At 35.7% G+C, this 16,992-nt stretch overlaps 1 protein-coding gene across 6 annotated transcripts in view; it reads left to right on the top strand.

The window, feature by feature from the left end:
• The window catches only part of LOC124360313 (polypyrimidine tract-binding protein 1), a 412,476-nt gene that overhangs the window by 77,609 nt on the left and 317,875 nt on the right, over nt 1–16,992 (top strand). For 3 of the 6 annotated variants that reach the window (XM_046813832.1, XM_046813879.1, XM_046813823.1), the window contains one exon: nt 5,677–5,796. The exons of the other annotated variants lie outside the window; for them this stretch is intronic. In XM_046813832.1, the coding sequence (XP_046669788.1) occupies nt 5,788–5,796 (9 nt within the window). In that variant the 5' untranslated portion in view covers nt 5,677–5,787. The remainder of the gene's footprint in view (nt 1–5,676; nt 5,797–16,992) is intronic. 6 annotated transcript variants of the gene reach the window in all.

Consider the following 16,992-nt stretch of genomic DNA (forward strand, 5'->3'; position numbering starts at 1 on the left):
TACCTACTTACTGTGTGTAGTAGATGGTGGTTTTAATCATGTATCGCATCGCAATAACCGAGGCACAAGGGTGTTCCCACATCTGCCTGTTATATGTGACAATACTGCTGACCAAGTCTCTCTCTACCGGTTGGTTATGGCGCAGCCGAGTGTACTAATGCCGGTAATTGGGACCAAGCTTACCTACTTACTGTGTGTAGTAGATGGTGGTTTTAATCATGTATCGCATCGCAATAACCGAGGCACAAGGGTGTTCCCACATCTGCCTGTTATATGTGACAATACTGCTGACCAAGTCTCTCTCTACCGGTTGGTTTATGGCGCAGCCGAGTGTACTAATGCCGGTAATTGGGACCAAGCTTACCTACTTACTGTGTGTAGTAGATGGTGGTTTTAATCATGTATCGCATCGCAATAACCGAGGCACAAGGGTGTTCCCACATCTGCCTGTTATATGTGACAATACTGCTGGCCAAGTCTCTACCAGTTGGTTAAGGCGCAGCCGAGTGTACTAATGCCGGTAATTGGGACCAAGCTTACCTACTTACTGTGTGTAGTAGATGGTGGTTTTAATCATGTATCGCATCGCAATAACCGAGGCACAAGGGTGTTCCCACATCTGCCTGTTATATGTGACAATACTGCTGACCAAGTCTCTCTCTACCGGTTGGTTATGGCGCAGCCGAGTGTACTAATGCCGGTAATTGGGACCAAGCTTACCTACTTACTGTGTGTAGTAGATGGTGGTTTTAATCATGTATCGCATCGCAACTTGGTCAGACTATCAAGTTTACGTATAAAAAATAGTTGTACTGTAAAAATATCAGTAATATTTCTTGTACTGAAACAATTATAAAGTGTTAGGTTAACAAAATAAAAAGCTTAATTAATTGTGCGCTAGATATCTTCAGATCTCTGCTATAAGGAAACGAAATCCACCATTTTATTGACTAACTTACGTATAAAAAACATCTCTTATTTGTACAGTGTGAAAAAACTACTAGCGTATTTGTGTACCATTTGGACATAATCTTCCTTATTAACTATATTTATAGTAGTTTAAATAGAATAGAATTAACTTGAGTTAGTGAATTGAGAACTACACTACTTCTAACAGTATTTTATTATATTACTATTTGGTATTATTTTATATTTCGACCTACAGAAGGAACGTTTTCAGTGTGGGAGATAACATTGTGTGAAATGAGATGTTAAATATAGTTATGGACTTGTGTATGTTATATTGCAAACAACAAATGACTATATCGTCGTGCATTGTTTTTACAGGGTACTACACACACAAGAAGTGTAAAGAGAATAATACGTTATTTTGTCAAAGTCAGAAAATGAATGACGCACAAACACAATTGTGTTTTTTAAAACGGCAAGGTTTATTATTTTATGCAAATTAGCATATTGGTAAAAGAATCATACTATGTCGCGCAATATGCAATTTTCACATCAATAAATATTGTTACTGTTGAATATTAGTGATAGAAGGATAATCCTGAATGACGTACTTGCTCCTATTCATTGGGATCCAGGGCAAAATTTGTGAATTGTCTGGTCTTAAGACAAATCGCTGAAGCGGATAAATTGGCTAGCATGATTTAGGGGAGTTAAAATTTATTGCGGGTTTTTGGCGCGAAATATAGCAACACTTGCAACGTTTACTAGATAGTAAATCAGCGGCGTGACGACAGTGGAGTGGATAAAACCGCATGTTCTACTTGACACCGGGTCGTATTTCATGCGGTACAAGGTCGTCCCCACGTGACAACTGGCCGAAACCAATTCAAGCACGGAAGTCTACTATTGGTTTGCAATTGGCACTTGATGGCTTCACGCCGATGTAAAAAGATCCGAAGTTAGAACGCTGTTTAGTCCATAACCTAATTTAAATCAATTACAAACATTAAACCCAGCAGAAACCTTTGTTTTTCAAAGAAATTATGGTAAACCGACCGATTAATGACGATTCTGAACATCAAATATGCCTAGTTTTGTCACATGCGATAAACCCCACTGTATCGATGTGTCATGATGATTTCACAAATGTCCTAGTAGACTGGTTAAATATGAGGTACATTATTATATCATTAACGAAACACTGCTGTAGAAATGATAACTGAACTCAGTTAAACATTATTTTTTTACTTTAATATTGTACTTCGCCCATGGTATAGCGCTGAAGATCAGTTATCTGTAGCTAGGGAATACGCTCTTCCCGTGTCATGCTTAGCGACTGCTACATATTATTTCAATGTATTTCTTGCGTTTTTAGGCGAAGTTCTGGTTTGAATGAATTATATTTACGGTTCCACAGGTATGATTACCTTATTTTTCCGATCAAGAAAATATACTTATACGTTGGTTTGCAAAGTCTACCTACTTAATTGAAAACTTATCTACTTTCGGCTCTTGTGACCTGATTCCGGATAAGGTGTGGAATGAAAATTTCTATTTTCGGCTGTGCCGTTCCAGACAATTTTTGGTGCAAAAATTCCCTCTGTTCGTCTGATAACACTTGATAGAAAGTTTCTGGAGACTAAATTCTTGATGCGCAGTTCCCTCTTGACTTAAGGAAGGACTCTATTGATGTTTGAATTAAAAGGTAAAAGGGCAGGAAAGTCCGGGAGGGTAACTAATCCGGGGAAAGTTAGTCAGTTTATTTTTGCAGCGTCCTTCCATTGTATCAAGTTAATTATGTAATATATGTGGTTTTTGAAGAATTTTCTAGTAAGAATATAAGAAAGAGGGGCTTTTTGGGAAACTTCGATGACTTAAATAGTTATATTATTTAACTTTGTTATAATTTGAAATCCGATGAAACGACGTTCAGATTAGGTAATTTGTAAAGAAACGCCGTTCTCGAAGTTCTTTCATTTCAACTTCTCAGAACTAAATAGTTAGGGTTTATTACAATTAGTAAGGCAGCTGCAGATATGTGTCAAACAACTGGAGTTGTACAGTATATGTGATGAGAGTTGAGAGATGGTGTTGACTGTGTCGGCTTGTGGGCGGCCGAGGGACGAGTGGGGAAGTCCGCACTTCCATTGAGCCGCATGCTAATGAATAGACCACAACTTCTCAATTCCAGCGGTCACTTTGACCGGCACGGATCACAAATTATCAAAATCAACCCCGCTACATAATTGATGGAAACGAGTCGGCACCAGGTAGCGTTACGTGGCCCACCCTCGTTCTCTCGCCCGGATTAATAATTCAGCCCTACCAGAGCACTCGGCTATGGCTTACCTACCGCCCTTCCCCCGCCTAGGAATTATTGTCGGTAAGATGCTTATTTTTGTTGAATAATCAACGGGTGCTTCCGTGGAACTCGCATCGTATTTCATCGGCCGTGGATTTACTCCTGTGACCTATCAGTGAGTAACGAGTATAACGGTTACTTGGTTACTGAATGGAGTAATGAGTAGGAGTAAATTGCCGTGGGGTTGTTAGGTAACCGTTGTAAAAATAACTACTGCTCGTAAATCACGGTGATTACACATTAGACACCTAGATGTCAACGTGGAATCATACTATTACAGTGTTACCCAGGACAAAAGCAGACCGGTTTCGATCAACTACTGCTCGTAAATCACGGTGATTACACATTAGACACCTAGATGTCAACGTGGAATCCTACTATTACAGTGTTACCCAGGACAAAAGCAGACCGGTTTCGATCAACTACTGCTCGTAAATCACGGTGATTACACATTAGACACCTAGATGTCACCGTGGAATTCTACTATTACAGTGTTTAGTTTTTAATTTGGTTACATTACAAACCGGAACATGTTTTGGAAATAATGTTATTGATTTGTATTTATAGATACATGTATTACGTGGCGTGGCGTGTTCAGCAGTTTAAAGGTTGGACGATGAAATAGGTAGTTAATATATACACCATTCCCACTATAAATAATGTTACTCATGGAAATTACAAATAATGTTACTTACCTACTGAAAGTTGAGTTCTAAAATCGTGATATTTCAACTGTCGAAATTCAATCTTACGATTCGACCTCCCCCCCGACTCGTACACTGTTTATTAGTATTCCATTAATACAATATTTCCGGTAAATATTTAGACCATTACACTTTCGCCCAACATAAATTGGCTTCAAGAGAAGTGGCCTGTGAAGTGTTAACAAATGAGTGTTGACCTCAATTAGTGGTGGGGTCATAACAAATCGGCAATTAGGCGAGCTGCTCCGGCCTGAGCACTATCGCCTGCTGCTTGACCGGCTACTATCTCTAGACTATTTCACGCCCCACATGCCACATTGCTGTGCAAGATACGATATGCTAATTTGCCGCTTCACTTCATTTTTCATGTCAATATATATTGACCTCTAGATTTAAACCGTATTATTTATTTTCGTGTTTTAAATGTATTGAAACCATGGGTGATCCTGAACGTATCAATAGTGTTTTCTCCCAGAGTTGTACGTGAATACACTTATTGGCAGGATAAGATTGCATCATCATTTATAGCTTGGTGACGCAACTAACAACTATAAAGGTCACAATAATTTAAGTCCAGGCAAATATTCTTAACATATTACACATATCACACGTTATAAAGACATTGTTTAAAGTTTATTGGGACAATCTAAGGGTTCAAGGGACGGACGGGACGTTTAGAAAAATTAATTGGTTATTCAGGATGATTTGAGAAACCTTCTTAAAGTATTTATGTGCGTCAAATTGGGTAATCAGAAATGTGTTTTGAGACATCCATTATCGAAAAGCAATGGAATCGAGATAACCAACCCTCCCCGCTCTTCCAAAACAATAGTATCAGTTAGTTAGTATTTCTAGTAATTGAGAAATTTAAAAAGCACAAAAGTCAGTAATGAGTCAAAGTTTGAATTTATTTAGGTAGTCTATAAAATATAAAACATTTAGTAAAGAATGGAATAGTATTATGGAATTATTTACCCATTTTAACATATGCAGTTGAGATTTGGGATCATGATCGTGTACGGGCATATTTAGACTCAGAAAGAGTTCACCACTTCTTTCTCTCTGCAAGCTTATTTTCCAACATCAGTATTTTAACCAGTCCATAAATAAACATCGCTTACTCAGTCAAATACGCACATAAAAATGTGTCTAAATTTATTCCTCCGCAGACAAATCATTGCTGCAACCTTCGTTGAACAAAAAAACACAATCGTTGCCAAACACAAGAACTCATTTTTTAAGAATCACTGATCGTATAATGGAGTCAAGCTCTACAATGCACTACCGTAAAACATTAAGATTAAAAATAACGCGACTTTTTTTGGAAAGGAAGTAAAAAAAGCTCATGTTGAGGCGGTCCATTATAGCTTTGGAGAATATCTGTCATGCTTGGCAGATTGATAAATTATTAAGACGTTTGTATTATATGAAATTATATTGATTTTGATTATAACAAGCGCTTATTTATCTAGAATAAGTAGTCTAATCATTATTGACTTTATTGCGCAGTATCTTTAATGTTAATCAATGAAAATGTTAAGAGATATGAGTTTTTTTTTACAGAAAACTGAATTGGGTTGTTAATACGTTTAGTTACTTTCTTTAAAAGTTTTCTAGAGTTTATAGTGTTTTACCCTGTACAAAAAGATTTGGTTCTTCTAATTTTGCAACATTTTTGATTGACGAAATTCCATGCAACAGATGATGAAGAAGGGAGGTGACATCTGACCTCGGTTGTCACTGGAAGTGTTCGGTAACGAGAGCGGTTTCCGGCGCTGCTGTACACCACAGGCTAGGAGTGGTACTATCATAATGACAGAGGTATGGACATTAGCATAGCGTCAATACCGGTGGCACTGTCACACACCGACTGTCATTCTTCTGTCAATCTCTTTCGTTCCTCCTGGTCTTGTTACTTCTGTGTCCTCTACAAATAGGTAACAATTTTCTTACACCACGTACTCTTATTGTTTTACTAACAAACCGTAATTCGTAAATGTGTTGTTGTCTTTAACTATTATAAATCATTATTCGTTGTAATTTTCTGTGGGAATAACCCAGTTGGCCTAGAAACCGGAGAGGGCAACGATGTCCTTCACATCCTGTTTAGAGGTTGCCCTCGGATGAGAAGAAGCCGGCACAATTTTGTCGTACGGTGAAGGTTATTAGTATAATTGTATGGGACGGTCCTTGTGTTGACATTAACCTTGTTTTTAGTGACAGTACCTATTAGTGTAGAGGATCGCGTGCGGTTTTGTGTGGTTTTCATTTTGCAAAGCAACATTCTCTATTTCTAATTTGTGTTATTATAAAAAACAATTTTCGTGGGTTGGATCAAATCTATTTCAATTTTGAATATAAAGGGTGATTTTTTTATTCGTGTGGTTTTTAAGTTGGCACCACTATTAAACACAACAATTAAATTTAAATAAAACAGCTGATCTTTGTTTATTATCTTACGTCATTTCGATATTTGTATTGTCTAGTGCGTATTATTGTATAGTAACCATGAACAGACTTACAAAAGAAGAGCGTTTGCGAATAGTGCAAATTTATTTTGAAAACCGCAGTTCAGTTCGGGCAACTTACCGAGCTCTTCGTCCGATTTACGGACCTCATAATCGTCCATCAGAGTCAGGTATTCGAGCTTTGGTTAATCGTTTTCGTAAAACCCACACTCTTGTTGACAAGCATCGGCAGAGACGCCGCACAGTAAGGACCGAAGAGGCTGTAGATGCTGTTGCTCATAGTGTTGAAGAGGATCCAAGTGTGTCGATTCGTCATCGTGCGCAGCAATTAGCGATCTGCTACTCAACTCTATGGAATATTTTACGGAAGGATCTACGCCTATATCCATACAAGATTCAGTTGGTGCAAGAACTGAAATGATTAGACTATAGCAAGCGTCTTGATTTCGTTGAATGGGCTCAACATAAGATAACACGTGACCCAGCTTTCGCAGGCAAGATTATTTTCAGTGATGAGGCTCATTTCTGGTTATGCGGCTTTGTCAACAAACAGAATTGTCGGATTTGAAGTGATGAAAACCCAAAAGAATTTGTTGGTATGCACCTTCATCCACAAAAACTTACCGTTTGGTGCGCCATTTGGGCAGGTGGTGTTATTGGCCCTTATTTTTTTAAAGACAATGCTGGCCAGACTGTTATGGTAAATGGTCAACGCTATCGGGCAATGTTACGGGACTTTTTCTTTCCTCAGCTAAACGAACTTGTATACGCTGACAAGCCACAAACTTTAAATGACTTGGAAGCTAACATTCGTCGAGTTATTGGCGGAATTCAACCACAGCTGCTGGAAAGAGTATTCGGAAATTCGACTTCTCGATTGGGCTTTCTACGCGAACGAAATGGAGCCCATATGCCAGAAATCATTTTTAAACGTTAATGTCATGACACTGTAGTTCAAATAAATGCATTTTTATGTCAATGCAGGTTGCTTTTAATTTTTTTATTTAGTTTTAAAAACCGCACCAATAAAAAAATCACCCTTTATTTTGACAATTACCAATCGTGACGCCAAAATCTATGTAAGCCCGAAAAATGTTGTACAAAGGGTACAGAATACTACGTAGAAAATGGTATGCTTGTTTGTTTTTATTACTTATATAACAAAGGTGGAATGTTCTGAAGCTTATTTATAAACCAAATGCGCAAAAATCCTCGATCATTAGCGAACGCAGTAGCCTATGTACGTAAAATATACACCTAGCAGATAATCACGTTTCCACTGTTGGCAAAGCGCCGTGATCATATTTACCATCAATTAAATTAATTGATTGATTCTGCGAGTTCATTACAGAGCCCATTAAGTCGCAGTTTTAAGGGTTCGACCAGCGGCGATCCGTTACACCTGTTACCAGCGGTATGTGGCTAGATCGGATGTCATGTCGTTATTTTTAATTGTACATATTCTAGACTGTGGCAGTGTTATATGACTTTACTTTTTGGCTCCGAAATGTTTCTAACATGTGCTCATGTAATTTCTCAGCTTTGATTAAGGTTCTATTTCGATTTTAGTGTGTTTTATTTTGTTAAGCGCATGTTAAAAATAGCACTTACCACATTTTTTTCTTTACATCAAGGCTTTTTATTCCTTGTGTTAAAAGATCCTGTGGACCGCTGACTAATAAAAAAAGATCTTAAACCTTCGTTAAATTAAAAGTATACAGTTTTTTCAACCAAAGTTAATCACATATTTTAGAGATACTTCGCTAGTGTCGGCTAAAATCAAGCTTGGCAAATTTAGTTAAAAATTGACCACGTAAGTGGCAGTACCCAAAGATGATCAACTTTTATAGATTCCATTATGCGCATTTCTCTATCCTTGGTTTATTTTTTAGAATCAACATGTAAATCCAAGAGCATTTTAAAGTTTTTTTTGCACTACTCAATTAGTGCAGTTATATCGGATGCGTTAGTCATATAACACATTACACCAAAATATGTTATGATCATGAAATCATCAATGGAATAAAATGAAACGAATCAGGGAAAGAACAAACTTGAAGTGGATCTATCCTAATACGTGTTACTCTTGCACTGTCTCTGACTTGGACCCAAAGTCTGATGCCAAACACTTGCACTCTCAATCTCTAGGTTTGCGGGAGAGAAGTAAGGAACATTTAGATTCGACGGTCTCGAAGGGTTTCTCACTTCCTTGTTGGGCATTCAGTTCTCAGGCAGTTTCACATAACAAATGAGCGAGCTATAGTTGAATGTGCTGACTCCCACCTCGGCCGCTAATTCTTTGTTCAAGTACAAGCTTTTAGCACTCGCGACGTCAGTTCCAGGACGCGACGTCACTACCAATACTCTATATCCTAATTACTACTGACCGGGGGGAGGGGGGGCAAAGTGATTGAAAATAAAACAACGATGATAAGGCAGTCGCGCTCATTACATTAATAATTTTAATTTATTCGCCTCACTGGATTAGAAAGTGGTAAATACTTAGCAGTTTTAATGTTCTAACGAAAAGCTCAGACTTATGCAGTGTTCTGCTTTGAGTCTTTTAAATCCCGCATCAAAGTATTTCTTGCACAATTGTGGGGATTGGATTATCGTTGATCGTCTGCTGGTGATTGTGCACACGAGAAGGTGTAACTTGTTTGTAAACCGAATAACCTGAGTGGCTGAATCAACGTGCGTTAAAAGGCCGACGCGAGCTGAGATCACGCACGAGTCTTAAAATATAAGAGACGCTTTAATGTCCGGAGAATTGTCAGTGGTGAAACTGAAAAGTTTGTTTAAGTAAGAGCCTACTGTGCAATGAAATAAACACGAGTGTGTTATGTGTATGTAAAGAAATAACAACAACGCAAAGCATTCATTAGGTTAAAGAACAATTTGAAATCATACTATCAATTAGCCTCTCCTGACACATTTTATAACAGCGACTATTTTATTGAAACGTTTCTTTAGTGTAAAATAGAACATTCTGTCGTCCTTTTAGCATTGTTATGGGATACACTTTAAATATGTTAAAATAGCAGCAACATCACATAGTAATCTTTGTTTAATGAAATGCTTGTTTAATTTTATTAACTGGAGTCCCACTAACTATTAACGCTGGGGTATTTACTAACAGCGATCAAACAGTCCCACAGAACACCGTTGAAATGTATGACTCGTGATGGTTGAGCAGTTCAAGGTTACAATCTGACCGCAGTCAAGCACAATTAACTATGTAGGTAAACTACTTTGTGAAGGTAGGTATAGTCCTCCCTGGGAGCAGCAGCGTCTGTTTATATGTACTTATACATAATCATGCATATACGACATCGATGTGTTTATACCTAAATGATTTGGATGTTGGGGTCGTATACCAATCCGTGCGATGAGAAATAACGTATTTCTGTATCAATGATAACAGGGATGTCAAGTTATGTCGGTTGGTTTTGTTCATTTTTATTCACCGGGTCAAGGTTTTTTTCAAATGTGGGGTAGTCATTTGTGACAGTGATGACATACCAAATGAAGAACTAAATATTACAGTAAAGAACGAAAAATAGCCTAGTATCAAAATGCGTTGTATTTGTTCGTAGGATATTTAGTTATTATTGATTTTCGTTCTATTAGTTTTGTCATATTTCAACATTTAATATGCCATTAAGTCTTTCTACCGTCTACCTATTGTATTGATTATTTATTATAAAATGTATTCAAAATATTTCTAAACTTGAAGCAATTTTGACTATTGTTACATGCAACATGCTTTAAATATTTCATAAATAATGTAATATGCAGCGATTCTTCTTCAGTGATTGGATATATTTTGAATAAAATTACTACTACAATAAATTAATAAAAACAAGTTTTGTCGAAGAATACGTCTTTGTCTCAGTGAAAAGGTGTTTTAAGTGTTTGTTTGGTCTGTTCAAGTAAATAGAACGTTCCGTTTTATTGCGAACGCTCGAACGACTAAGTGTTGAAACGTGTTGTGCCGTACATAAACGAAAGGTTGTGTTACTGTTATATCCTATCTGTCTTTGGTTGGGTACAAAGTTAATGTACGATACGTATTGTACATGTGGAGAATTGCCCAATCAGTTGTCACAGAGTTGTTAAAACAAAAATACTAGATGAGCTATAAATTTTAAAGAACGTATCAAGGGCTGCTGAGAAAATATTTTCAGAATTACACCAAATATTTTCAAGAAGCTGATTGATTAACCACCCGATAAATCCCGGTTGGACCCAGGCAGGTAAGGCGATGCATTGCTATATTCCTGACATAAAGTTAGCTGATGAATATATTTCAGACCATTTTCGTGTGTGTATATAAAACAAACACTGAGTCACACACACTCCATTGTTGTGGTGTTTAAGACGTGGTAATATCGCAAGATGGCAGATCGTATAACAGGTACAATATTTGCAGCGATATTTCACGAGACTAGCAGCAGAACAAATGGCACGGTAGCGGTAGAGATGGTGCACAAAGAACTCCCGCGGTTAGCCGGTCTGTCATTTATCTTACCCATGGTATTGGACCGTTACAACACAGCAATCTACTCTGGGAGCTAAATTAATTATGCCCACTAAAATAGTGAATGGCTCATTGAGACCGTCTTCAATCTCTTCTGTTTCTTGGGAGGCGCTGTACCGTCGTCAGGGTACCTTCGCGCCGAAAGGACATTCCTTGGTTTGTGTACTGTGAGAAATAGTGTTGTACGTTTACCCATTCTGATGCTAAAGTAAATGTTTTATGTTGGTGCTCTCTGTACTTATTTCACTATTTCATCACACATGTAATAATAACATAGTGTTTAGATACTTCACACAAGGCTAACATTTGTGGTGAGGTTCGTACTGAAACATTTTATATTTATTTTGTTGTATTTGTTATTTTGTTTTATGAGTGTTAGCTTTTAATGCGTTGCAGTATTCGTTATTGTATTAATTAATAACTTTATTGTTAGCCGTATTTTCGATAGGTCCTGTTATTTTATTATTAGTTGCCATTGATCTTTATATAGTATATCACTGTTATTATATTAGATAATAAGTTAATTGTTGTTATGAAAACTATAGCCTACTTGAAGCGTTTACTATTCTGTACTTTTCTTTATTTAATACTTTGTTTTAAGTAAATATAATGTATTGTAATGTTCTTAGTGTGTCGTAGTATACGAATATGTCACACTACATATTAGATATACATAGTATTTATTATTCATTGGCCTAGCCGTTTCCATATTTCTTGCGGACAGATAGACAGAAAGATAATCATACAAAAAATAAGTAAACATGAAGATGATTCAAGCAAAATTTAAAGCTAACATTTGACATCTTTTCGACATCTTGCCACATGATACGATTAAGATTTTTGTTCTTTAAATTGGGTTTCATATCAGTGTTTAAATAATAAAGGTCTAAAACCATTCAAGTCACTATAGAATGGTCTTGTATGAGTGAATTATAGTGAAGAATAGTTTGAATAGGTTAAATATGTTAATATGTATAGCCTATCACATGTTTTAATCTTTTATGGCAGTATTGAGTTTGTCTAAAACTGTATGTGTTCTGCATTTTTTTCGTTGTCATCATAGCTGCCCATAAGACCAATGTAAAAATATTAACTAACGCTTAGCAAAACCACATGTAGTGGCATGGACCATCATCGATCTCACTATTTGTCATTTATAAATGAAGATTCATGCACAATTTCAGGTCTATAGGTCAGTTCGGGCGTACATGCAGCTAGACACGAGTGACAGGATTCGCTAAAGCTCAGCCAATAACCTATTTCGGCCCATGATGGCTTCCTGCCTAATGCTTCCTAATCTCGTGTTGTGTCTCCCAATAAAAAGACATTTTATTCACTAATGGGTAATTTTGTGTTTTGCATGTCGATCGATGAATCCTTGAAATGTCAGAAAGACTACTTTTAGTCCGACTGCATGAAAACGGGATAAAACACCTTGAAGGAGTTGACGTTGTCCGCCACAATTAGCCCACCCAGTGGACATTGTCATTTTGCTACTTTTAGGCTTGGGAGTGAGTTGACGTCAAAATAAACAGCTGTATCTGGGAATTGGGATAAACAACGGTCGATAAGATAAACACTGCGTCGCTTTGTCGTTTGGCGCACAGTTGCACTGCACTGGCTTGTTGTGGTGTGCGCACAGCGCATTCACCCGCCACACTTGCCATAACAATAAATCTATTAGGATTGTATACACTATTGTTAATATGGGTACTAGTTATCTGTTAGTGTAGGGCCACGGTTGTCTCTGTCTTAGCTTTACTAGTATCATTAAATAGCAAACACGAGACACAACATATTTTCCACTATCTGGTTGATACTTGCTCTGACAGAGTTATATGAAGAAGTGCAGTATAGTCTCATGTTAATGTGTAAGCTTCAGTTATATTGCTTAGTCACTGCTGTATATAGTTAGCACACAGATTCATTCAACGTTTATGTAGTTTGTGGGATGGTTTCAGTTATACCACGTTCCTATTACAAAATCCTGTCTTTTTACCATTTATTAATATATTTTTTTCATAAATATGAATTACGAAAATATTAAGGACAGCTAAAGTACATTTCAATTAAATGTTAGTCGTATTTTGTCTCAATATTATGGTTCATAAAACAACTTAAAACAACACATTGATTGTATTGAAAATAAATTTGGAGAAAAATGTAAAATTAAACGAAATTCTGATGGCTTTAATATATTTCGCAGTTCACAGTTCAAATATGTTTATTTATTAACAGTTTTTTATTTCATACATGATCCCATGTGCCTGACACAGCACGTGCGGGATTCTGTAAAAACAAGCATCTTTAATACAATTTTTTTATACGGCTACTATATAGTGCAATACTCCCAGGAAAAGTCTACTCTAGAATGAAATTACTATAACAATAAAACTAATAATGATAACAATAACAATCCATAATAACAATTTAAAACTATCAAATACAAAATTTTAAACAAAACTACACCCCAACAAAACACAATAAACACTATTACAATTACACCAACAAAACATACGTTTTCTGACTAAAAGGTATATTTAATGGCTTCTTTTGTCTAAAAGAAAAAGTCGAATGATGATTTTATTTATTTAGCCCTATTTTTTCTGTACAATCTTTTTAAAGTCTTCATCATTTTTTATTCTACTTTACGTTGCTTAACGATTCGTAGGTACTTATGGATATACAGTATACGTTTACAGTATTATGTTGTATTTGTCACTTTAGTTTGTGCATGTTTCTAGTAATAATTTTAACAGACTAAACACGCAATTTTCATGTTTATGACTACCAAGTTCCGCTCATTAGTATGATTTATCTTGTTGTTAATTTTAACTGCTCGTGAGCATACAATAGAGTAGAATAATAAGTATCGTTGTAAACTTGGTTTGTAGAGTTGCTTTAATATTTAATTTTCAGCTGATGCTATTCGTATAGGCCTACATTTAATAGCTACAACCAATATTGATAATTTTGAATTTTTTAAATTAAATTAGAATGATACCACAATGCTTGTTAAACAATTTTGTCAAGTGAATAATATAGTTTTCTATATTACACATACAAGTAAATATAATATTGGGGGAAGTGTAAATGTTTTAGTCTGATTTGATGCAGTTTATGTACAATTTAAATAATAGCTTTGTTCCTCACCGTATCATAAATGAAGGATTACATAAAACAATATATCAGGGCACTAAATATGAGAAATAATTAAAAAGGATGTTTTAGTCTTTAAGTAAGTTCAGGCTATTAGCCTGTTCATTAAACAACAATAACATTTCCATAATTATAATGGTCATGTGGACTTGAAACACTTATGAAAATTGCTGCCGGAACTAAAATTCTTTATTGCCGAAAAATGTAAATTGATTGTTTATATTAGTATTGGTATGGGACATTTAATCATTGGAGTAGGTAGGTCTGTCAGTAGAGATAAACACTTGAGGAAAGAAATGTCCAAGTTGTCGTAGAGCGAAGGACAAACTGTAAGAGGTGTCAGCAGGAAATATTGCGATGATGATATATTTGACACCGGGGGCCTATCTTGGGTGCGAGTGAGAGGGAAACAGTTTTATTGAGGCCTGTCTTGAGGTAAATTGACTCTTGATGATTTGTGTCCCTATTTTGTTTTATTTTGTTGTTTACTTCCATATCCGACGCCACTAGAATTTTCACTCTCAACGTGTCAATGGAATTTATATGTAAGCTGTATGATATTGACACTATAACTGGCTGTTAGCTTTTCATAAAATAAAATATTAAATCACTTTGAACTAAGACATTATTATCCATATACCTTTTAACAGTTTCAAATCATGTAAGTGTCTGGAACCCGTTACATTTGATATTAGATGTTATACCTCCTAGTGTACCTAATGTTAACTTTGTTTTATGACATCATCCTTCCATAGACAGTTGTAGATTGGTATACTCGTAAAAGTATTATGTGGCCATAAGTAAGCTTCATAGTATGGAACTCAGTTCTGTCATGTCATATTTACTGGCTTCTACAGGTGAGAAAGTATTGGTGTAGCCATGCCCTAACAATTGTTGTATAACACTTCAATGTCATGTTCAAGCATTAATTTTTCTTTCATAGCTAAAGAAATTGGTAATTTTTGTTTCAAGGGAACCTCGCTTTAAAGGTAAAGATCGATGCAATGTAATGAAAATTGAGTGTATATGACCCAAGTAGTTTTAACCATTTATGTTCTACCGTGTTATTTTGTGTACGTGTTTTTCAAAAACTGATGTATACGATATATCGGTGTAAGTTTTTGCTGAAAAGTGTTTCAAACATTATTTTTGTGTTGCATAATAATTGATTTCCGCAACGTTAGTGTATCTGAAAATTAGCCCTACATTCAAAAAGGTAGATAATAAAATTCCCTCCAGGAAACAATGGTATGGATGCTTCCAATTACTTTTTTGTTTGGTACTGAGCATGAAAACATCGCGATGATTTGACCTTATTTTATTAAAATTATTAGAAACTATTAGGGCCTGTTCAAAATTATATTTACCTTTTATATATTCTTCTATCAGTTCAATACAAAATAAATAAAATGTGTTTTACAACTCGAATCTAAAAAAGTTTATACAAAGAAATGAAAAAAAAAAACTTATATTAAATTCAACTAATTAATTTTGTAAGACGATTATGAACTAAGCAACAATACCAGTTCAAAGAAATTACAGTTATGTATTCATAAATGTTAACTAAAACATTACAAAAAGACAAATTGATCTAGTTTTTGGTAGTTGGGTAATAAATATTTTAAAACTTATCGAAAATTTGTTTTATTTTTGTAAACACCTAGAGGTCAAGGACAAATGGTGTAAAAGTTTCCAGGACTATTTATATGATTAAGGAGAATTTGCATTGGAATAACTGATTGGAAACTTCTCGCACTTTTTGAAATTACTTCAATTCAAGTGAATTACCCGAGAAATGAAGATGTCCGCTGTATAGTACAGACTGAGGGTATTGGCCCGCTCTCTTGCTCGAGCTATATTTACACAGTTATGAGCTACTTTAATGCACCATCCGTGTTCTTTATTCACCGCCCAATTTGCTTTATCGCTCTATCACCCACAGTTCAAATGGAAGCCGGCTATTTTTGCCCTTTGATACACTTTCCTGGAGCAGACTCGCCAACAAGTGTTTCCCATCACAATATGCGTGGCTCGCTCGTATTGTGTTCCTCTTAGCGTCAAAACTTAAAAGTGGAACGCTACATTAGGAATTTATCGTAAATAACGTCCTGTATAATGTTGTTTGCCAAATGACTGGGAGAGGTGTTTCTATCAGGGTCTTATGAGAGACGTATATGTTGTAATACAAGTCAGGAGTAGGTATGAAATCCTGGAGAGCTCATTTCGTTACGTTAGGAACTTATAGTTTCAAGTAATATCCTAAATACCTCTTAAACGTATTTCTATAATATGGGTACTAAAAGTAAACATGCAATTTGATATTCACAGGAGAGTGAACACCACGGGTATAAGATCCTATTCAGGTAAAATGAACTTCATTAAGTAGATTAATAAACAAAACATTGGCTGAGATAGAATTAATGTTTAGAACCATTTGTTATTACTCATATTACCTGACGCACTAACCTCACTAGCACTAAGTTCTTAACTTAAATCATATATCTCTCTCTCCCCCCCTCCCCCATCTTTCCTTCTCTCCCTCCCTTTCCAAAAAGGTTCAGATGTGTTCAGATGAACATTTTATACATTTTTTTTTTTACCTTTTTTATAACTTTGTTTTCTAACACAGTGTACCAAAGTTTTTGTTTCCAGATAAATCTGTGTACATGTATACCTGGAAAATTTTCTGGATTTTATATAAAGTTTCCTAATAGCTTTTGACTTTTTACCGCAATTTTGACACGTATACTTACAAAATTATGTAAATCATGTAACTTAAACTAATAAAAGTGGAAACAAAGTAGTTAGAAAATCGTTCAATTCATCGACTTATAATTTAAAACTATGCTG

The sequence above is a fragment of the Homalodisca vitripennis genome, chromosome 1 (genome assembly GCF_021130785.1).
Source record: "Homalodisca vitripennis isolate AUS2020 chromosome 1, UT_GWSS_2.1, whole genome shotgun sequence".
Taxonomy (NCBI): Eukaryota; Metazoa; Arthropoda; class Insecta; order Hemiptera; family Cicadellidae; genus Homalodisca; species Homalodisca vitripennis.